Source organism: Psammomys obesus, unplaced genomic scaffold (genome assembly GCF_907164565.1).
Source record: "Psammomys obesus unplaced genomic scaffold, mPsaObe1.curated_primary_1811, whole genome shotgun sequence".
In the NCBI taxonomy this organism is placed as follows: domain Eukaryota; kingdom Metazoa; phylum Chordata; class Mammalia; order Rodentia; family Muridae; genus Psammomys; species Psammomys obesus.
This window is the reverse complement of record NW_026590062.1, coordinates 4,545,461-4,567,391: the sequence shown is the minus strand read 5'-3', so window position 1 is coordinate 4,567,391 and position 21,931 is coordinate 4,545,461. Positions and strand designations below refer to the sequence as shown.

The window sequence follows — 21,931 nt, the reverse complement described above, 5'->3', positions numbered from 1 at the left end:
TCTTCACTCCTCAATGTGATTTCCTTTTGAGGGAAAATGATAACAAATATGACATTCACTCCTAGAGATTTAGTATTGGGAAATATGGTCATGAAATACACTTTTAAAGATTTAGTATTTTTTAAAAAGATTTTATGCATATGGGTGTTTGCCTGCGTGTATGCCTGCTTGGACAGCAAAGCATGGGTGGTACTGTCAGAGGCCAGAAGAGGGTGCTGGAACCCCTGGGACTGAGTCACAGAGGGCTTTGAGCCACCGGGAGGATGCCGGGAAGCAGATACTCTGCAAGAGCAGTGAGTGCTCTTAGCCACTCTCTCCAGCTGCAAGTTTTCCATTTTTAAAATCACCTGTATGTGCATGCGACCATGTGTGCATGTGAGGGGTGGGGAAGTGGGAGCAGGTGTCTGTACATGTGTGAGTGCTGTGCCCACAGGGCCCAGAAGAGGGCATCAGAGGCCCTGGAGCTGGAGGTGCAGTGGGTTGTGAACTGCCTGACCTGGGTGCCAAGGACCAAAACTCAAATCCTTTGCAAGCGTAGCAAACCCTCTTCGGCACTCAGCCATCTCTCCAGCCTCAGTGGAATTAACATCCCTACAGCAACCTTCCACTGATGGTGACACTAATCGCCCAAATCAGGGATCATCCGGAAGTGGTTGCCTGTGCCTCATGGTCCTGTTAGGTGGACCTGGTCCTGTTGTGCCTGGCAGGCTCAGATGGCAGACCCAGACTGCCCTCTCACTCCTTGAGGAATCTGTCACCTGGTCCTGCTTTTAGCTGACTGTTTGCTGCTAGAGTGAGGACAGAATTCTGAGTTTCGGTTAAAATATAAAATGTTCCCCACAGGATACAACGTTTGGTAGTGCCTGGCAGCTGTTCTTCTGGAAGTGGTGGAAACTTGGGGGGAGGTCAACCAAAAGCAGTTGGGGGGGGGGGAGGCTGTGGCCTGTTCTGTGTTCTCTTCCCTGCCTCAAGCATCTACCACACTTGCCCAACACTGTGATATTTTCTCAAAATGTGTAGGGCTAAGCAGCCATGGGCTGAACCCCCTGACTGAGCCTTTTCTGCTTGGAGTTATTATTATGTCTGGCATTCTGATCATAACTATGCCCAAGAAACGAATATGTCTTCCTTTAGCCTCATCCTCTGCTACTAGCGATACCTAGCTGGTGGGTGGTAATGAGGAAAATAGCTCCTTTAGAGGCTGGAGAGAGAACTCCACAGTAAAGAGCACTTGCTGCTCTTGTAAAGGGCCCAGAATGAGTATCCAGGATCCACATCTGGCTCACAGCTGTCTGCAACTCTAGTTCCCAGGGATCCGACATCTCTGATATCTGAAGGCATCAGGCAGGCATGATATACCTATCCTTGCACACAGAAGGAAGGAAGAAAGAAAAGAAGGAAGGAAGAAGCCCCTTTAATCCCAGCACTAGGGAGGCAGAGGCAGACAGATCTCTGTGAGTTCTAGGCCAGCCAGGGCTACACAGTGAGACCATGTCGAAAGAAAAGAAAATGCCCATGCATGGTACTTAGAGGGCATGGCTCAAAGCCTTTACTCATACAGTTCTCTCTGCCTGATTTTTTTGAGCTAGATTTAAGGTGTTCCCCGTAACTTGGGAGGAGGGAAGCCCACAGCACAGCTTGAGCCTCTCCTGGTGAGAGTGTCATGTGGTACCTTAAAAGGGAAGTGTGATTGCAAACTCCTGTAACCCCAGTGCTCAGGAGACTGTGAGACAGATCCCAGGTTCAGGGCCTGGCTGCCCCCAGACACAAACCAAACCACATGAGCCTGCCCTGTGTGCTGAGTACACACTCAGGAGAGTGTTAATTCTTGCATTCGATCCCCAATACACTGGAAACAGAGCATGGTAGAGTATGTTTGTAATTCCAGTACTCCAGAGGCAGAAGCAGGAGTTCAGTCATCCTTAGCTACAGAACAAGTTGAGCTCAGCCTGGAAAACATGGGCTCCTTCCTAACAGCAACAACAACAAACTCTTTGATGTTCCCATCCCAATCCATTGGTCACTTAGCACAGTGAAAACTCAGTTGTCTGAAGTTTTCGGTCAGGTCAGTGTTAAGGATGAGTAACTTCTCAGGCAGGGAAAACCAGGCCCAGTAGAAAGTGAGTTGCCCAAAGCCACACAGACAGACACTTTTTCTGGTCTCATCCCTGGTCATACTGGCCTCACCAGTGTCTTCTGTGAGTCATATCCTCTGTGGGGAGGCAAAGGCCAGTCTCCTTTCCCCTCAAGGAGACCCAGTCTGGTTTCTTTGTTCCAGTTTCCTACTGGCTGGAGGTGAAGAGGTGTCACGGGCAGGTTCTCTGCCTCTCTGGGTGGCTGCTTCCTCTGAGATCTGGCTTCCAAGAGGCCTGAGGTGAAGGAACTTGGCTTTGGAACCAGACCACCCACTTCAGCAGGGGAGGACTGTGGGGTGGTTGACCAAGTGGGAGGCTAAGTGGCCCCCACCCACTCTGTGTGTTTTCCTCTTGAGCTTTTTATTGTGAGCTTATCCCTAAGGGGGAAAATATCCCACTTAAAATAGACCAGACTTAATTAATAGCATGCTTTGTTCTCTAGGATTCTTATCTCTACCGGAAGACACACCTCTTTTCAGTTTTGTGGGTCAAGGTGAAGTTGCCTCTAGGGGCTCATAAACAGCTGCTTCGTTTTCCACTTCTGAACTCTGGTTCAGAGTTGGCTTTCCCCTCCCGTGGGTAGAAGGGTTTTTCCCAACTCGTTAGCCTGAGCTGTTCACCAGAGCTTTTCTACTATTAGACTGCCAGCATGACGTTATAATTATTTCTTCTTGTATGATTAATAGCTACTGTGTACTAAACACCGTCTCTGAGCCAGGCCCTCTCCTAAGGGTTTCTGAAAGTCTTGAGTTTGGATATTCTAATTACATCTATCAGATGAGGAAGCTGGGGCTCTGAGTGGAGAAAGGACTCCCCATTTCCCTGTAGCTCTAAAAAGTAGAAGCCGGCTTTAAGTCCAGGGCTCCGTGCTCCTAAACACTTCAGACTTATTTATTGATGCTTAGCTATGTGCCTGATGGTCACAGAAGGCTCTTGGGCTGGCAAGGTAGCTCAGCGGGTACAAGCCCTTGATGCTGTCCTCAGCTACACAGTGAGTTTGAGGGTGTCCTGGCTGCAGTGAGGATTCATCTAAAAACACAAGAAGAGGGCAGTAAGATCTCTTAGGGGGTAAAGGTACTTGCTGCCAAGTCTGACAACGCAATTCCATCCTTCAGAGCCACATGATGTGAGAAATGACTCCTGAAAAATTGTCCTCTGACCTACACACCCAAGCTGTGGCACAAACCTATGTTCCCCACCCCTCCCCCCAAATAAAAATAATTTCTCAAAAAGCTCTTTTTTATTGTCTTTACTTAAAAGATATCTCTTTTATGTCTGTCTTAGGACATATGTACAATTATTCTGTAACCCAGAAGGGGAAACTGAGGCACAGAGAGGTGAATTCTTTTTGCCCAAGTAACACAGGGACACCTGGTAGAGCTGCAATTTGCATCAACTATGGCCTCATAGGTAGCCAGGATCACAGCATAAGATTAAAAGCTAAACATCGTTGTGTGGTTTTACACAGATTATTTAACCTTCCTCAACTTTTCAAGTTTCTCATCCATAAAACGGGGAACGTTTCCTGTTTTTCAGCTTCTTGAGGTGGCTATGAGAGTCAAACTCGTGGGAACGGATGGCTGCTGAGAACCTGCTCTCAGGGCCTGTCTTGGCCACAGTCCTATTCTTGGCTTTGGATGGGTGTGTGATCTTTTTCAAGTTCCCTTCTGTGTTGCTTGCATTTTTCCATGAGACACATATTTTGTAGCTGGGCAAGGTAGCACAGGCCTGTTATTTTAGCTACTCAGAAGGCTGAGGCAGGAGGATCAGATCTGAGACCAACCTAGACAATTGAGCAAGAGACAGACACCAAGAAAACAATTGTTTTGAAGTCTGGGGATATGCCTCAGGGGTAGAATTAATACTTGCCTAGCACATGCAAAGTGCTCAACATAGTCCTGGTTCCCAAAGGAGAGAGGTGCAGGGTTGGGGAGAAGGTGGGGATTTTGTGAGCGGAAGGTGTCCATTCTATCTGGGGTCAGCAAAGGCTCATACATCTAAAGGATGACAGAATTGGAAAGCCACGGAGAGAGGAACTGAACCCTGCTCACCTCAGCCCCAAACTAGCTCCTGTCACTCCCTGAAGGTCACCAGTTCCCAGAGGGTTCTGTGGGCCTTGGCAAGCCCAAGCAGGGCCTTTAATACATGTATGTCTATGCACTGTGTGTATACAGTAAAAGGGAAGGCCTGAAAAGCACCACCGCCCTGTCCTCAGAACTGCTGGTTAGCTGCCATGTGGGTGCTGGGAATCACCCAGGGTCTCTGCAGGAGCAGCTTAGAGTTCTCAAACGCTGAACTGTCCGTCTTTCCAGACTCTTGTTAATTTTTGAGACAGGATCACACACTTGTAGCCCAAGCTGGCCTATAAACTCACGGTAATCCTCCTGCCCCAACCTCCCGGAGCACAAGTTCTGGGAATACAGGAATGTGTCATCTGGTGTCACCATGCTTAGAATTGTTTGTTTCCTTAACCTCAAAATCAGATTTAACCGGGCTTCCTATATTTTGTCGGCACAATCTGACAACCCTTGTAGTAGGGACCGGATAAGTATTTATGGAATAAATGATTAACTTCCCCTGCTCGGCTGTGTGTGTCAGAAACTTGCGCTGAGACTCAAGACTCTCTCAGACCGTTTTTCCAGGGCCAAAAAAAAAAAAAAAGGGAGTTCGGGTAGATACCCCAGGGCAGGGACGCTAATGTAGAAGAGCGTTGGGTGAAATACCAAAGGAGGACGGTCGGGCCGTGCCTGTGCCAGGCAGTGCAGGCCACCAGTCATCACTGCCCACCGCTCCCCACGGCGGTGATGGTGCGTGTCGGGGGCGGGGTTGGAGGAAGCCCAGGCTCCAGTCCTCGGGTTCTCAGGCCCGCCAGAGACCATCGCCATGGAGACGCAGGCAGCCTGGAGCCCCTCCCCCTCAAGGCCACGCGTTTCCGCTGCGTTGGAGCATTCTGATTGGACGGCCTCCTGGACGCTACCACACACGAGGCGCCTGCTAAGGGGTGAGGGCGGGACCTTATCCTCGTGGGACCCGCGTCCTGCCACCTGTACATGTGGCATCTCAGGAAGAGGCTCCTCTGCCTCACACAGGGAAAGAGCCATTGCTCCTCCTGCCCGGAGTCCGTGCTCTCGCTGAGGGGAAAAAAAAAGAGGGGATGGAAAAGGCGGCAACGCCCCCTTCAGAGCCGATTGGGTCCCAAGATCTAGAGCACCGGAAGTGTTGGCGACGTGTCAGTGCGCCCTTCTCTAAACCTTCCCCGCCCCAGGCCACCTTTCCTATCCTGATGTGGGATTCCGGGGCGGCCTGGGCGCTGCACCCACCACTTCCGCATGGAACCGCCGCTTCAACCGAACTCCCTCCCTCTGCGCGCGCTCCTTCTCGTGCCCGGTGGTTGGGCCGGAGCCTGGGTGTAGCCACGCCCCTTTCCTAACACACCAGCCAATAGGAGGGCCGTTCCCGGCGGGGTGGTGGGTAGCTAATGAGGGCCGAGCTCTGATTGGCCGAAGCGTCCGGGCTGAGGGCCGGGCGGCGGGCTAGGTTGTTCCTGAGGTGGGAGGCGGCACCCGAGGCTGAGGAGGAGGAGGCCCGAGAGCGACATGTCCCGGGTTGCTGAGGCAGAACGGTCCGTGGCGCTGTTTTACTGAGTCGGGGGCGGCCTGGCGGCCGGCCGGGAAGCAGGGTCGGCAGGGGCTGCCCCCGCAGTGGTGGCCGCCATGCTGAGGCCCCGGGCAGCCGAAGCGGCCGCCGTGGCGCTCCTCCGCCTGCTGCTGCTGCTCCTGCTGCCGGAGCTCCGGGATCCGCGGCTCGGCGTGCTCGGCGTCGCCGGGGCCGGACTGCCCGAGAGCGTCATCTGGGCAGTCAACGCGGGCGGCGAGGCGCATGTGGACGTGCACGGGATCCACTTCCGCAAGGACCCCCTGGAAGGCCGGGTGGGCCGAGGTGAGCGCCCCTCGGCCGGGCCGTGGGGCCGGGGCCTGCGAGGGGCCCCTTCCTCTGCGCCGCGAGACCGCATCCTTGGAGCCAAGTTTCTCTCTGCAGTACCTCCAGGGACCTGGCCGGAGCCCAGGGCCTAGCCCCGGCTCGAAGCTACCGTCGAGGCATAGAGTTGGCGAGAAGTTCTATTTAGAGCGTTCTCCTCTTGCGTTTTCTCAGCCCTTCATCCCACCCAAGCTGGAGAGTAAAGACAAGGGTGGCCTTTTCCCCGGCACCTCAAGTCCTCGCGGGCTGTAGGTCATCGATTCCACTGCTCTGCTGTCGTGACGACTCCCAGGAGATTCTTGCCCTTTCTCCGGGAGTGGGGCTTGATCCTCAGCCAGAAGAGCAGGGAATCTTCGAAGGGAATGGTCCGGGAGAGTTTGATTGTGGCATCCTCCCCTACCCTCCTTTGGAATTTGCTTAGAAGTAAAACCCACCCGTCGGGTGTTGGTATATTGAAGCCCGTCCTGCCTTACCTGTAAGAGCAGCCTATGCGTTTGAGCATTCCAGTGACCCTCGGGTGACCTAAGAAGTATGATTCCAGCTTAGAGAGAAAGTGGTTGAGACTTAACCAAAGAAGGAACAGTGTTTTTTCTATTGTTGTTGTTTGTGTTTTTTTTTTTTTTTTTTTTTTTTTTACAGAGTTACACGGTTCACAGTGGCAGTATGAGAATTGCTAGGGCAAGTGGTTAAAAATACAGGTTCTAGTGCCTGGCTCTAGACCCAGTAGACAAACTTATCTTTTACTTAACTAACTGGGACTCAGGTTTCTGCACCAGGGGCTTCTGCTATAGAATACCCCCAATCCATTCTTTGGAGAAAACGGCTCTAGATTTTTCTATAAGTAGGATTGAAAAACAGGTTTTAGAAGGAAATTCTGGGGCCTGGAGAGATGGCTCAATGGTTAAAAGCATTGATTGCTCTTCCAGAGGACCTGGACTTGATTCCTAGCTCCCTTCTATAGCTCTGGTTCCAAAGGAACCAGTGCTGCCTTCTGACTTCCATGGTCACCAAGCATATGTACACAGAGGTACATGCAGGCAAAATGCCATACACAAAATTTTTAAAAGTTAGAAAAAAAGTTATTTCTTGTTTTGTGTTCTGGGAGATTGGTGCTGTATGCTGGGTGCAGAGGCCACTAAATTGGTGATCCTCTCTAGACAACTCAGAGGCAGTTTCTTCTTCCAGTGTCCATATGTGGTTCTTGACCTTACTGAAGGGTTCGACTTAGTTTCTCCCAATTTCTGTGTCCTGACAGTTCTGAGTGTACTGTCTCGGCATTTGGGAGGCAGTGGCAGGCTGATCCCTGAGAGCTGAAGGCCAGCCTGTTTTACATGGCGAGTTCCAGGTTAGCCAGAAATACAGGGCTACATGGTGAGAGCTTGTTTCACAAAACAAACCAGAACTTAACTGCTTTCATACATGTGAAGGGCTTGGCACGCGGGCCTGTTTTCTGAAGTTCTGTGTCCTGGAATTTGTTTAGGCCTGGCATGTAGGTCCCAGGAACCTGGTTTCCGCTGAGTCAGGGCTCCAGGTTGTGGCAGCCAAGACCAGACTTTGTAGCAGCAGCAGGTCTTTACTGCCTGTGTTGGGGACCGTTCCTCTTTCTTCATGGTTTTGGGCAGAGAGGAAACCAGACAGTTGGTAGACTTTGCCCCTTGAGATAATGGTGGTGGTGAGAGCAGTATGCAAATGGCTTCTTGCATTCAGATTCTCAGCTTTTCACTGGCGACATCATCCTACTGGGTCCCCAGGACAGAGGCTAAAAGTGACTAAGAATTTGGGTCTAGTCCTCAGGTGCTGCTTTACTAGTTACTAGTTACTCAAAGGCTGTTTTAAAGTGGCTGGTATAGGTGGTTCAGTTGGTTTGGCCTGGTCAGCAGCCAGCCAGGCTCTCTGGTCCTTGGATTGTAGTTCCTTGGGGGGTAGGAGCCTATGTGTGCATGTGTGTGTCTATGCTAGGGCCAGTAATTGAAGCAAATAGTTACATGAAGCCTACCAGACTTCATAGTGGAGTTCCATTTTGGACACTAGTATTTGGAACGATGTCGAAATGAAGGTCATCTGCCCCAGGCCTTTTGCTCGTCTAGATGTGAGCAGCACTGAGGCATGGGTAGGAAGGATGGTTGGGTTCCCATCTGTGGCCTGGACCGGCGGGTATTAGTACTTACTGGATTTCTGAGAGTAGTGCTTCCTGGTCTGGGCCCCGCTAAGTTCAGGCTTCCACTGAGCAAGCAGTCAGCTTTCTATATCTTCTGTGCTAAGGAGTTGGCCCTTGCCAAGGGAGGAGCAGCTGTTCACACTGCCTTTCCTTCTCTGTGGATCAGGGTGTGCCCCTTATTTGGAGACCCTTGTCTCATGAAGCTATTTATGTTGATTGCAGGAGACACTCTTTGCCTCATTTCTTTTTCTGAGTGGTTGTAATACTGTTTACAGCACGTTGATGAAAGTTCATTTTCTGTTGAATGGATTCAGGTATTTCTTGCCAACTTAGTTCAGATAAGGGTTTCACCTGATTTTGAATTTGATGTTTCTCTCCTTATTTTGTAGTTCAGCACTCTTGTAACAGAGTAGCCTAGGGCATGCAATGGCTTATGCTTCCAAAGGTACTTTATAATGTTAATGACTTTCGTTTCTGCCTTGGGATAGCTAGTGTTCACACCCTATACAAGGCATTTTATATCTGTGTGCTTCAATTCAATAGATGGAATCACTACTATAGAAAGTGGTGGGGCATATTGTGCCTTCCGGGGGGAGGGGTTCTTTTTGTTGGTGGTGGTTTGTTTGCTTTGCGAACACATTGTCCAGGTTAGCCCCAAACTTATCATGTAGTGTAGGTTGAAGTTATCCTGCCTTTACTCTCAAGTGCAGGGATTGCAGGCTTATGCCACCATGCCTGGCTTTCCAGGTTCTTGGTTTGGTTACCTGTGGTGACTAGACCTTACTGTTAATAGCTAAGAGCACAGAGAGCTTGGCTTGGTTTAGGGCAAACTTTTTCTGTTTATAGAGAGATCCCTGGTAGAACTTATGGCTCAAGGACCTGGCTTACTGCCCTGAGCATTGTCTTCCTTCCCGGCAGTTACTCCTCAAGTGTTAGGAACTTCTGATGGGGCTGCTGTCCAGAGGAGGGTAAAGTCCACTGTCTTGTCTTCCCTGCTTGATGACCTTTCACATGAAATTAAATGTAGGTCAGAACTGTGTCCAGAGGGGACATGCTGCCTGGAGACTGAGCCTGTCAGGTGACTTACTGTTTAGCCCTAAAGTAGACCCTTGCTTGGCTAAGAAAGTATTTGGCCTTGAGGAGGTAAGAGTTTAGTAGAGAGTAAGAGGGCAATGGAAAGAGAGAAAGGGAAGGAGGAGAGCCTATCCATCCCTGCTGCTCTGCTTTGCCTATGGCCATGAGATTTGTTTAGAATTCTGTTCCTATGTTGTTTCCTACTAACAGAAATGTTTCTTCTGTGGCTGTTCCCAAGTACTGAAAATTTACAGGTAGAGGATTTGGGTCATAGGTTCCTTGCCTCTGTCATTCAGAATAATTCATTAGAAACTAACCTCAGTTGAAAAAGAAATGGTTGAGAAAATAATATGGTGGTTAGGGGACCTAAAAGAAGGAATTCATTTATTTCTTTTGAAACAGGGTCTTACTCTGTGGTCCAGGCCTTGAATTTACAGCAACCCTCCGACCTCAGCCTCCTAAGTGCTGGGGATTACAGATTACTGGCACTTTATGGTGGGTCTTACCTAGAATTGTTCCTGCTCATTCATCCCCCATCTTTCTCAGCTATAGTCTTCTAATTTATTTCATTACCTTCTTTTTCTTTCAGTTCACTTTCTTATTTATTAAGACAGAACTCATTGTGTAGCCCTGCTTGCCTGAAACTAGCTCTGTAGAGCAGGCTGTCGTCCAGCTCCTAGCACTCTGTCCACCTGCCTCCCTGTGCTAGGGTGCAGATGTGCACCTGCAGTTTGTGGCTGCTCTCCAAACTCCCAGAGCAGAGGTATTACATTTAGTGCTTACTGTGTGTATTTATCTGCCCAATGGACATTCCTACATGTTCAACGTTTGTCTGTTTCCATGTGGGACGCTCTGCTAAAGTTTTTACAGGTGTCTCACCCTCACTTCAGTCCCTTGGAGTGGGTGATAGTCCTGTTCAATAGTTGAGAAAATGGACCTAAAAAAAACTAGTTCAGTATCACTTAGTAGGTTGCAGGGCCAGGATTCAAATCCAGGCCTGCCTTACTCTGAACCTAGGTTGAATTTTTCTAGATAACCGTGCTGCCCTATTGTCCAGAGCTAAGAAATACATCACAGGCCCTTTGGCCTCCTTCCTTTCAGGTTAACTGAGCTGTATTGTGCCAACTTCAGCAGTGCTGCCTGTCCTACTGTCCACTTATTCTTTTTTTTTTTTTTTTTTTTTTCCAAGACAGGGTTTCTCTGTGTAGCCTTGGCTGTCCTTGACTCACTCTGTAGACCAGGCTGGCCAGAACCCACAGATCTGCCTGCCTCTGCCTCCCGGGCGCTGGGTTAAAGGAGTGCACCCCCACCCACTGCCACTCACTCTATCTTAAAGAAATCTGTTTAGCTGTCAGTGTATAAAGACCAATGAGGGAAGAAAAAAAATCCCTTTTTTGCTACTTTGTAGCAGATCTCTTATGATAGCCACTTGGGACTTAAAAGGAGAACATTCAAAGGTGATCCCGAAGTTTTTAGCTCTTGTTCACATGGCTGTCTTCTTAGTTGTAGAACTCAGACTGTTGTAGGCAACATTGCTCTTAGAGGTTTCCATTCATTGGGTGGGGGGAGATCCACATATGAACAGAAATTTCTGTGGATTTTTAAACAAAATCTAGCTCGTGTTCCAGCTAACCTAGCAAATTTGCAAGAGTCCGGCCCTCCTGGGAGAAGGACATTCTTAGCACTCAGCTGGAAGTGAAAGAGCCTTTCAGGTTGCATAGGTGTTCATCTGGGTCTTTTTGAGCTTTGGGAGGATTGAGGGTGTGTTAGCCCCACATCCTTTGTAAACCTTGCTGTTTTGATTTCCTGAGGAGACACAGGGAGAAGAATCTGAAGACAAAACTACAGCGAGTTTCCTGTCCCATTGTCTCGTGTGTGCATCTGATCACAAGGCTAATGTCACTTACAGGAACTGTTAACAGTTATGTTTATTTTTTTGAGGGCTTGACCTTAGCCATTGGGCCTTGTAGTTCATCTTTCACCTTTTGTCGGGTCCTTTGAAATGATGGTGATCTGGAGGCTAGAGCTGTACAGATATGCTCTTTGCAGTGAGTCAGAGGAGCTCAGACATGTTCAAGGTTACATGGCCATGTCTGATCTGCCCATCTGTCAAAGGATCCAGGTGCCAACTTTCTTCAGGGTCATAATGTTCAGGTGGAAGGTAGTCATAAAGTCTTCAATTCATGTTGAGAAAAGGTACATTCCTGTCTGTAGTTTTAGGAGACTTATCCTTGGAAACTTCATTGTGTGTGTGCAAGCTAAAGGAACACAATTGTTCTTGCCAGGATGCATGAGTATTTATCTCTTGGGACTGGAGGCTAGTGTATCTGTGGAAAGGCCCTGGTCTAGTTTGCGTTGTGGAAAAAGGCACATTTACAGTTTGTCACCAGAATTGAGGGCTGTGGAGGTTCTCCTTTACTCTCATTGTCACTCTGAGGAATGGGAAGGTGGCTTCTTGAGACTTGAGCATCTTCAGGGAAACTCTTGCAGCAGGCTGCCATAGACCTCAGTAAGACTGGCCCTGATGCTATGCAGGCACTTTGGTCTTGTTTCTCCAGGAACTTCACCAAGTGGCTGCTGAGCTGGAGCTTGGGTAGAACTTTTCTCCTGTTGGTTTAACTGAAGCAATGTTCCAGAGAACAGTGCACGTGGACTTTTTGAACCTGTGGGAAGTTAGATAGTTGCATCAAGAGGAAGTGGGAGGACACATTTTCCTGCTTTTTTTTTTTTTTGAGCCTGTTTTCTTTGCTAGCTCAGGAACTTTTTGAATAAAAATTTTGAAAAAAACAAAAAAAAAGCACATCTAGTATACTATTTGTAGTAAAGACAAATGAAGAATGACCTTCCTGACCAGGTACTCCTATTTGGCTTAAACTGAGAAAAACTCATTTGACTGGTATAGTTGCGACTGTCCCCTGCATTCAGGACGTTTCCTCTGAAGTGCTTCTTCATTTGCAGCATTTTACTCCTTTCACATCATTCATTCCCATTCTTTCCAACAGGCCCGGGAAGTAATGTTAATGTTCCACTGAAGGGACTACTGTTGGGTTTCTTTGATGTTTCTCTTCCATGTCAGTAGCTGTCAGATTCTTGTCTTTGTGTGTGTTCTTTGGAACCAAGTGTAGAAGGGGTGCTTCTTCTCTTGTGAGAGTTTGTAATGCCTCTGGTGGTTCTAGGGATCTCTGCTCCTATGTCTTGCCTCTGATGCGCTTTCTCTTTGTGTTTGTGCTCAGCCTCAGACTATGGCATGAAACTGCCAATCCTGCGCTCCAACCCTGAGGACCAGATCCTGTATCAAACAGAGCGGTACAATGAGGAGACCTTCGGCTACGAAGTGCCCATCAAGGAGGAAGGGGACTATGTGCTGGTGTTGAAATTTGCTGAGGTCTACTTTGCGCAGTCTCAGCAGAAGGTGAGGCATGCTCAGGCCCCTGCATGACCAGTGGAACATTGCTGCTTTTGAACAGCTGGGTACTCAGGCTGGAGCAGAGACCTGTGAGCCTCCTCACAAGGGAGGAACAGTGAGCTCCGAGGGAAAGTTGGATCCTCCCACCTGAGAGAAGCTGTGTCCCTTTGTCCATTGGCTGTATCTGTCTTGGGGTTGGTAACAAAATCGGTCCTTTTAGGAGCTGCCTGCTTACTTACCCTCCTTGATTTGCAACACCTTATTAACCATATCCAATTTCCTGCTGCTTTCTTGTAAGTGCCTCCTCTTTTCCCTGGAAGGCCAGTATGAAACTTTCTTGGCAATAAAGGATAGTGGTTTTGATTTGGCTTGGGTGAAGGACTTCAGCCACTTTGGAGTATATCCAGAGCCATAACTTAAGTTATAAATCCTAGGCAGGTACATCTTGAAGGGATACAAAGCTGGTGGTGTTAACATTGTTAACATTGTCTTTTTTTTTTTTTTTTTAATCCTGGAAGGTATTTGATGTCCGATTAAATGGCCATGTTGTGGTGAAGGACTTGGACATCTTTGACCGTGTTGGGCACAGCACAGCTCATGATGAAATCATCCCTATGAGCATCAGAAAGGGGAAGCTGAGTGTCCAAGGGGAGGTGTCTACTTTCACAGGAAAGCTCTACATTGAGTTTGTCAAGGTAACAGTCACTGCACCTCACATGAGAGGGAGGTGAAGATATTTGCTGCCACATGGTTGACTCTGTTCTCCTGTTTCCTAGGGGTACTATGACAATCCCAAAGTCTGTGCACTCTATATTATGGCTGGAACAGTAGATGGTAAGTTAGGATTTCTACCTTTTGCTTCTTGACTAGTGGTGAAGGATATGGTTGAAGAATGCTTGATAATTTAGGAAATATTTGAAGCCAAATTATGGTGAATTCAGAGTCAGACGTTAAGGACAGAGTGTTACATGGTGCTGGCTGCAAGGGTTAAAGTCAGACCTGTGTTCATACCTTCCTGTTGGCATTTAATCAACAGTTGGTCTTTAACAAAATCTTTTTTTTTTTTTCTCTCTCTCTAGTCCTGGCTGTCCTGGAACTCACTATATAGACCAAGCTGTCCTTGACTCATAAGAGATTTGCCTGCCTCAGTTTCCCTAATGCTGGGATTAAAGGTGTGCACCACCATACCTGCCTGGTCTCTTTGACAAATTTGAGACAGAGTTTCTCTGTGTGTAGCCTTGGCTGTCCTAGACTCGCTTTATAGACCACGCTGACCTCAGACTCACAGAGACCCACCTGCCTCTGCCTTTCCAGAGTGCTGGGATTACAGATGTGCACCATTGCGCTGGGCCTTTGACAAATTCTTAACTGTCCTGTGAATTGGGATTAATAACAGTTCTTGTTATTATTGTACTCATTTAGTAGAATGACCTGGGGGCTGGCAAGGTGGCTCAATAAGTAAAGACACCTGCTGCTAAGCCTGATGACCTGAATTTGATCCTCAGGACCCATATGGTAGAAGGAGGGAACTGATTCCCACAATTTGTCCGCTGACCTCCATCATGGTGCATATACAACACACACACACACACACACACACACACACTAAATGTATTAGAATTACCTGAAATGTGTCTAAGTTCCAGTTGAGGGGTAGACTCTAGCCCTTTGGAAAAAAAGACAAAAGTAGGAGTCCCTGTGGCATTACCTTGAGATAAAGTTTGTTTGTTAATATCTCCTTGACCTTGGAGTTAGTTCAGCCTTAATATTTCTTGCTTAGGGTCTAGGTTACCCTGACCACCAGCCTCCTAGCTGATTTTTGCAGAAAAAAAAATAAAAAAACAAAAAAAAACTTGTATCTTAATCATTTTTCTCCTCTATCTTTCCTCTGTGCTATTTCCCATTTTATCTTAAATACATGGAAAATCTTACCCTTATTTTTTTTAGATTTATTTTATGTGTCTAAGTGGTGTATGTGTTGTATATGCACCATGTATGTGTGCAATGTTCTCAGAGCTCAGAAGAGAAACTGGAACTGTAGTTATGCATGGCTGTGAGCCACCATGTGGTTGCTGGGAACTGAATATAGGTCTTCTGCAAGAGCAGCCAGTGCTCTTAACCATGGAGCTGTCCTTTTAGCCTATATCCCTTGTCCTGATGTCTTCCCTTCCTGTTAATGCTGATATGGGACTTCTAAGAAGATATTTTACAGCAAACTCTGTGTTCCTTAGGAGTCAGGACAGCGGTGTAGTGAAGCTGGGAATCAGAGCCTCATGGATCAGCCCTTCAGTATCTGAACCAAAAGGAATGTGGACTTAGAGAGGGAAGAAGGGGGCTTTGAAATAAGTTTTAATGTCCTACCATAGTCCTTGCCTGATGTGGGGCTCTTGGAGCTTTGAAGAAGTGAGGCAGGAAGGGGAGATAAACTCCCTGTGGGGAATGCCTGTATAACTTCCTTAGTAAAGTTTGAATGTAGCTGTGTTTCTATGCTCCACTGTTTAGGCTAGGGCTAGTTCTCCCTGTGTGGACCCTGGACTACATCACAGAGGTCTTTCTGTTGTGTCTCATTTACGGCTCTGAATGCAGTCTTAGTGTACTTAAAAGGTATTTTCTTTCTTCCGTTAGATGTACCAAAGCTGCAGCCTCATCCAGGATTGGAGAAAAAGGAAGAAGAAGAGGAGGAAGAAGAATATGATGAGGGGTCTAATCTCAAAAGACAGACCAACAAGAACAGGGTGCAGTCAGGCCCCCGCACACCTAACCCCTATGCCTCAGACAACAGCAGCCTCATGTTTCCTATCCTGGTGGCCTTCGGAGTGTTCATTCCAACCCTCTTCTGCCTCTGCCGGTTGTGAGAACAAATGGCCATCCTCAGCAGGGTGGAGGGGAGTGGGACAGGAGCCAATGTGTTGGCTTCTGTATTCTTCGCAGTGTTTCACAAAACAGAAAACAAATCAAACAACATACGCACACGCGCACATACACACACACACACACACACACACACAAAGAAGTAAGAAGCAGAATGAGTGGGGCAGCCCCCACCTACCACTGGTCCCAGAGCTGCTAGGTCCTACTCTGCTCCTGTGGCTGCCCCAGCTCTCTTTCTCTGGGGTACTTATGTGAGTTGATCCTTCCTCTGTAAGGACCCTCATTGTAGATCTAGCAGAGAGGACTCTGGACTCCGAGCATTCACAGTTCCTGGTTTTTAGGTTAGACATTAACAGACAGCAGGAAAATGTCACACAACCTGGAAAAGACTGCACTGGGAGTTGGGTGTGCTCAGAGTTTATGTCCAGATGTGATTTCAGAAGTCGTGATGTTCAAAGTATGTGTGTGGAGGCAAATAAGTTGAATGGTCCATATAAAGGAAAAAGGAAAGCCCGTGCTTCCTCACTTGGAAGCCTTTCTGGGTTAATGTATTGATGGCTCCACTTCAAGTATCTTCATTGTCATTTTTCATCTGATGTGCGCCAAAAAGAGGACTGTCTGGTATCCAAGACGACTAGTGTATGTCAGGTCCTCAAATCGTCTACAACCTGTTACTACAACAAATCATTTTGATTTCAGTGCCTGTTGAGGACTTGATTTCTTCATGATTTTTCTCTTTAATCTGGTCCTTTTGAAATTGCTTCTCACCTCTCTCAACCATAGAGCTAAGTTATTGTCACACATGGGCAGGAAGCAGGGATTGGAGTTCTCTCTGCTTGAGTGTCTTACCCTCTACCACCTCATCTTGCTGGTACCTCCCTCCCTGAGTCCCTGAGCCAGCAGCCAGGAGGACCTGACCCAGCAGCTCTTACTGGCCCCTCCATAGGGTCTTGCTGCCAGGGGACAGGGATGCTTTCCAGCCTGCAGCAACAGAACACTTGACCTTAAAAGTCTCTTCTGGTCTTTGGATTAGAAAAGGCTTATGTTAGCAACCTCAGAGACTTGAGCCCTGCTAAGTGACTGACCACTGTTTAGAATGTCCAGAATCTGATGTTCATTTATCCCCATATCCTCTGTCCTCATTCAGCTAGTTTGGGTTTATGCCTAGAGTTGCCCCCAAAGAACTAAGACTGGCTGCAGCAGCCTAGCCGTTTTCCTCATTGATCATAGTAGTATGCTCTACCACCCTTTCATCCCTTATCCATGCAGCCATCAAGTTTCCTTACTGTGGGACTGACAGACTCCTAGTCAGCTGTAGTTCTGCAGCCTCTGGACGTCTAACTTTAGCATCAAAATGTCTGTCTCAAATTCCCAGTAAACACCTTGGTAGGGGGTGAAGTTTCCGTGTCCCCATCTTTATCTGTCAGCTAAGACATGGTGAGGGGCTGAGATAAAGGGTTTTCTAGGTCAGGGGCAGCAGGGTAGAGGCTCAGGCCAGGCCCATATTTTTGAATGTCTTTAAATTTTGAGTTTGCCTTATCAGATATTTGAGCTGTGTGACAAAGTAAGTAGCTCTTGGGCCATTTCTTGACTTTGGCTCCTAATGATGACTCCAGGCCAGCACTTAGTCATTTGAGAGTCCTCTATTTTCTCTGTGACGTAGGCTAGCCCTAGGGTACTGAGTTGGCAGCTGGATGGCTGTGGCCTGAGGTTGCTGTCAGGAGCACTTCCTGGAGTGCTTGCAAAGTTCCTGCTTATACAGGATGAGGTACTGCCATGGTCTTGGGGACCATCTGCCTAGGGCAACAGATGTCCTGACTGATTGGGCTTCTGACAGTGGTTTGGTTCCTGGTCCATCATTGTTTGCAAACCTGTGGGCCACTGTCAGCAGATTAAACAAAATGAAGGAGAACAGCTGCCTCCATGTTGCCTTGTTTGCATGGGTCTCTGAGGAAGGAGGGGTCCTCCCTCCTCACCCCAACTTATCCCTTTGGTGACTCAGAGTCTCAGAAGGAAACCCTGACTCCTGGGGCCATTTCCTAATGGTACTGTAAGCCAAGCAGCTCAGCTCCTGCCTCTGTTTCCAAGCCCACCCCTTCCCGTAGGGATAGGGATGGGTGCTTTCCTCTCTAGTTGTGTCCAAACGGAAGGAACATCTTTTTGTAGCTAACAAAAACTAAAAGGGAAGTGAGGAAACAGAAGGGAAGGAGAATGGTGGGGGCTGGGGTAGATTCCCCTAAGCCAAACCTACCCAGCTAATAAGAGCTGCTTAGGGCTAGCGATAGCCAGCTTATAATGTTGAACTTGAAAGCTTTTTTCCCTCCTCCCAGATGATGTAGGTACATGAGGTTTAGGTTAAAGGAGCTGGGTGGGGCACGCTTTGTTTTTATTTTTGTATTGTGTGTGTCAAGAATTACTGCATTGTTCATCTTGCTTTTTGCACTGTTTGTTCCCCTGTATTTTGAGCTAGTGTAAGGTGTTTGCCTGGGATTGGAAGCTATGAGTGGTGCCAGTTAGGGAATTGAACTGGAGAGGCCCAGGTTTTCTGTTTGAGTTATACTCTGACCCAGGATTTTAGAGCCCACTGATCCAGCCAGTAGAGAGAAAGATAAGAGCAGACAGCTCCTTTTTGCCAGAAATGTGGTCCCCTTAATGTTTCTGGGAGGAGCAAGCAAGAACAGCTGGGTTGAGTCTGCAGGTCTAGTGTGGTTTAGGTCAGGGGCCAGCTGGCCTCTGACTGGGTTGCTTTGAGTCTTATTCAACCTATCTTAAACATTGTGCCAAGAAGGGGTTTGTGGGATTCGTGTCTCTTAAACCAAATTTATCATTTCTGGAAAGACTTCGGTCCTGAGGAGGAGCTGCTCAGTGGACACCCACAGTTCTGATGGTTTAAAAGGTAGTCTTCAAGTGCCAGTGGTGTCAGAGGTGCCACCTGTTGATTAAAGATGAGACCTTGTTTTCTTGCTCCTACTGAGTAGGAGATCCCAGGGTCATGTGCGCCTGCCAGTGAGCCGGGGTAGACTTTGATACCCACATTCTGTGCCTGGGAGCAGTTTTAGAAGTGTGGTTTGACTTCTTTCATTTTGTTGAGAAGCTTCTGTTTAAAGGAATTTCTCTTTGTCCCGTTCCCAGTCTCTCCTGGGAGGCCTGGCCCTGGTATAGTCATAGCTAAGAATCTGAGAAAATGGCAGCAGTACTCTTCTTTAGTGCTCAGACCCCTCTCCTTGGAAATTGGCTCACCTTGAGGAGTTCAGGGAGGAATCAGTAGGTTCAGAGAAATCTCTCCTTCCTGGGAACTGGGGAAGGACCCACCCCGGTCAGCACAGTGCCTTTTCCTCTCCTGCTCTGAGTCAGGTGGGTGTTCCCTCTAGATTCAGGTCTGGGCAGGGGTCCTTAAGTCCCTGCTATGGGGCTGTTTCCCTATCTCCCTCTCCTTGCTGGCCTCCTCTGGCATAATTCAAGTTGTCTTCTTGCTTTGAGAAACCTTAATGGAATTGTGGCCACCATGTGTGACACTTTCTATGACTCTATAAGGACCTAGAAGAGCAGGAGCTTTCTCAAGTGAGAGACTAACAGATGCTTTTGCTATTAAAAGACAGAGCTAGGGAGGTTACTTTGGGCCTTTTGCTGTGGCCTCTGAAGAAAGCAACTCTCAGGTAAGACTGACTGAGAATACACAAGCAAAACTGCAGACACCCAGGATATGCTCAGAGATCGCAGAAGAACTCAGCCTCTCTTCTAGGGAAGATGTAATTAGGGATCAAAGAGCACTAAGAAAACTGTAAAGAAGCCTTACTGCTCACACCAGAAAGCTCAGGGCAGCTTTCTCTTAAGGTGGAGCTAAAACTATCTGTGTTGGATTTCTCCAACATAGGAGAAGGGCAAGGGCTGGATTTCTTCATGATGGTAGATGGTATGGCTTTGGTTGTCAGCTTCCCAGGGAGGGCCAGTTTCTTTGTACGTGTGTAGCATGCTGCCTATCTGGTCTGTCGTTCCCCATCTGCTTTTGCCTCACTTGTTCTGGATGGCTAGATCATCTTGATAAGAGCAGATTTGGGGACTGGCTGGATTGTCAGGAAGAGAACAGAGTGGATCTCTTGGGATGGATGGCTCTCAGGAGTGTAAAAACAAGGGGCTGGGATTATGTTGGCAGCCAGGGAAACAGTGGTGCCTGTTGGAAGTTGGCAGAGAGGGCCTTGGCATGCTTGTATCCAGGCAGTCTTGTGCGATAGAAGCACACAGTGTCGGGAAAGCAGAGCTCCATCCTCAATGCTATTGTGAGCTTAGTGCTTTATTTCAGTATGAGGAAAACAACAACAAACTCAAGTGTGCTTTCCGTTCTTTGAAAGGATAACTGTCAGGAGAGACTTGAGGTGCCAGGTAGGAGGGGGAGACTTGGCAAGGAGAGATGTCGTGGCAAAACCAGGAAGAGATACCTTCTTGACTCTTCTCTCTGGTGTGCCATGATCCAGGGAATGAAAAGAAATTTGACCCTGGATTAGTTCCTTCTTTGGAGTTAAGGAACATTACCTTTTACAAAGTTCCCCTGGGGTAGGATGGCTGTCCATTCTAAGCTCAAGGCAGCCTCTTCAGCTGCTTCTGGCCCATCCTGGCTTATGAAGAAACCAACCCCACCCCTCAGTATTGAAACTGGCTGCTTTGTGTGGAACCAAGTATTGGAGAAAAGGCACCAAGTCCTTAGCCCTGTAGCTTCTATTCTTTCCCGTCTTTCCCTTTGAGGCCAGAAAGACTATGGCTACACCACGCATTTACAGCAGCGTGGCAAAGTGTATTCGAGGGGCTTTGAACCTGGCTGGCCAGGGAAGCAGCAGGGGTGAATAGAGCTGTAGTTCCTTCTAGGCTGTCTCCACCGGTCTCTACCCCTTCCATGCCCCACCCTACTCCCACCAAAAAGTAAAAAATCAGGATGTTTTTCACTGTCCATTGCTTTGTGTTTTAATAAACAATTTGCAGTGATACTCTGTGTTGAGATTGAATTTTAACTCCCAAACAGGTGATGGTAAGCTGGCTGTGGCAGTACATACTTGTTATCGCAACATTGTGGGAGGAACAGGAATTGAAGACCATATTCAGTTACATATTGAATTTGGGCTCCCCACCCTCACCCCCAAAAAAGGCCAGTGAGATTGCTTGGCTGCCGCCAAAACTGATTGATAACCTGAGTTTGATCCCCAGGTTGTAGAAGAGAACCGACTTTTGTGTGTGCTGTGGTACCTCCTCAGGAGACAAGTAAATGGGCCGCCCAAGTAATAATAGAAGGTAATGTGGGAAGGAAAGGGAGACCAAGGAGGAGTAGGAAATGATACTCTTGGCCCGGTGCTGGCAGGATAGCTCAGTAAGTAAAGGTCCTTGTTACCAAGCCTAATGCTTTGACTTAGATCCTGGAGCCCACAAAGGGAAGGAGGGAACTGGTATTCCCAAGGGTTGTCACCTGACCTTCAAACATAAACTGGCACACACTTCCACACAGATGAACACCTCAACCAGCAGTGCATGCACTCCAGGAAAAATCAAGTTCTTGTGTGTTGCTTCAATATGACTGGAAAGCTCAGCTCTGACTCTGCTGTTCAGAGGCACACTAGGCCTCCAGCTGTGTCTTGTCCTGTCCCCCCTACTGAGAGGGGACCTACAAGCAAAGCCATAGGATATTTCTCGTTTCCCCTTTTATGGCAAGTGGAAGGCCAGAATGCAAGAAGGATTCTTCTCTCCTCCCCCCCCCCCCAAATTTATCAGCTGTGTTTTGCGGCTGTGGTACAAGAAGCTCAAAATATCTATAATTTACCTCAGACTGGTTAGTAAATGGTCAAGCCATGGCTTAGACCCAGTCTTACCTACCATCAGTGCCTGTATTTCCGAGCTATTCTAATTACAGACATCCTCAGGTGAGCCTTTGAGATGGGCTTGGCACAATGCCAAGTATTTAAAGACTTGACTTTGGCTCCAGTTAGTGTTTCTCTTTGAGAGTGACTGGCCCAAGGCCACACAGCAAGGGGGGGGGGGGGAATTAGGACCATTTATTTATTTACTTAATTACTTAGTTACTTTACTTACTTTTGATACTTTTGTATCAGAGTGTACCCTGGATGTCCTGGAACTCACTATGTACACCAGGTTGGTCCCGGACTCATGAAGCTCTGCCTGTCTCTTCCTCCTGAATGCTGGGATTAAAGGTGTGCACCAAACCCAGTGTCTTGGACTCTAAATCTTGAATATTCCTCATGTCTCCCCAACATACCCGTTGTTTCTCCAGATAGGAATGCACGTGTCTGGCTTTGTTCTGCCTGCTGG

General features: G+C 47.9%; 1 protein-coding gene across 1 annotated transcript; it reads left to right on the top strand.

Annotated features, from left to right (window-relative positions):
- Window positions 1–5,665: 5,665 nt before the first annotated feature.
- Window positions 5,666–20,601, top strand: Mlec (malectin). Its single transcript, XM_055605880.1, has 5 exons — window positions 5,666–6,074; window positions 12,579–12,757; window positions 13,270–13,446; window positions 13,528–13,585; window positions 15,377–20,601. Exons 1-5 carry the CDS (start codon window positions 5,849–5,851, stop codon window positions 15,604–15,606), a joined length of 870 nt encoding a protein of 289 aa, XP_055461855.1. The 5' UTR covers window positions 5,666–5,848; the 3' UTR covers window positions 15,607–20,601.
- Window positions 20,602–21,931: the final 1,330 nt, after the last annotated feature.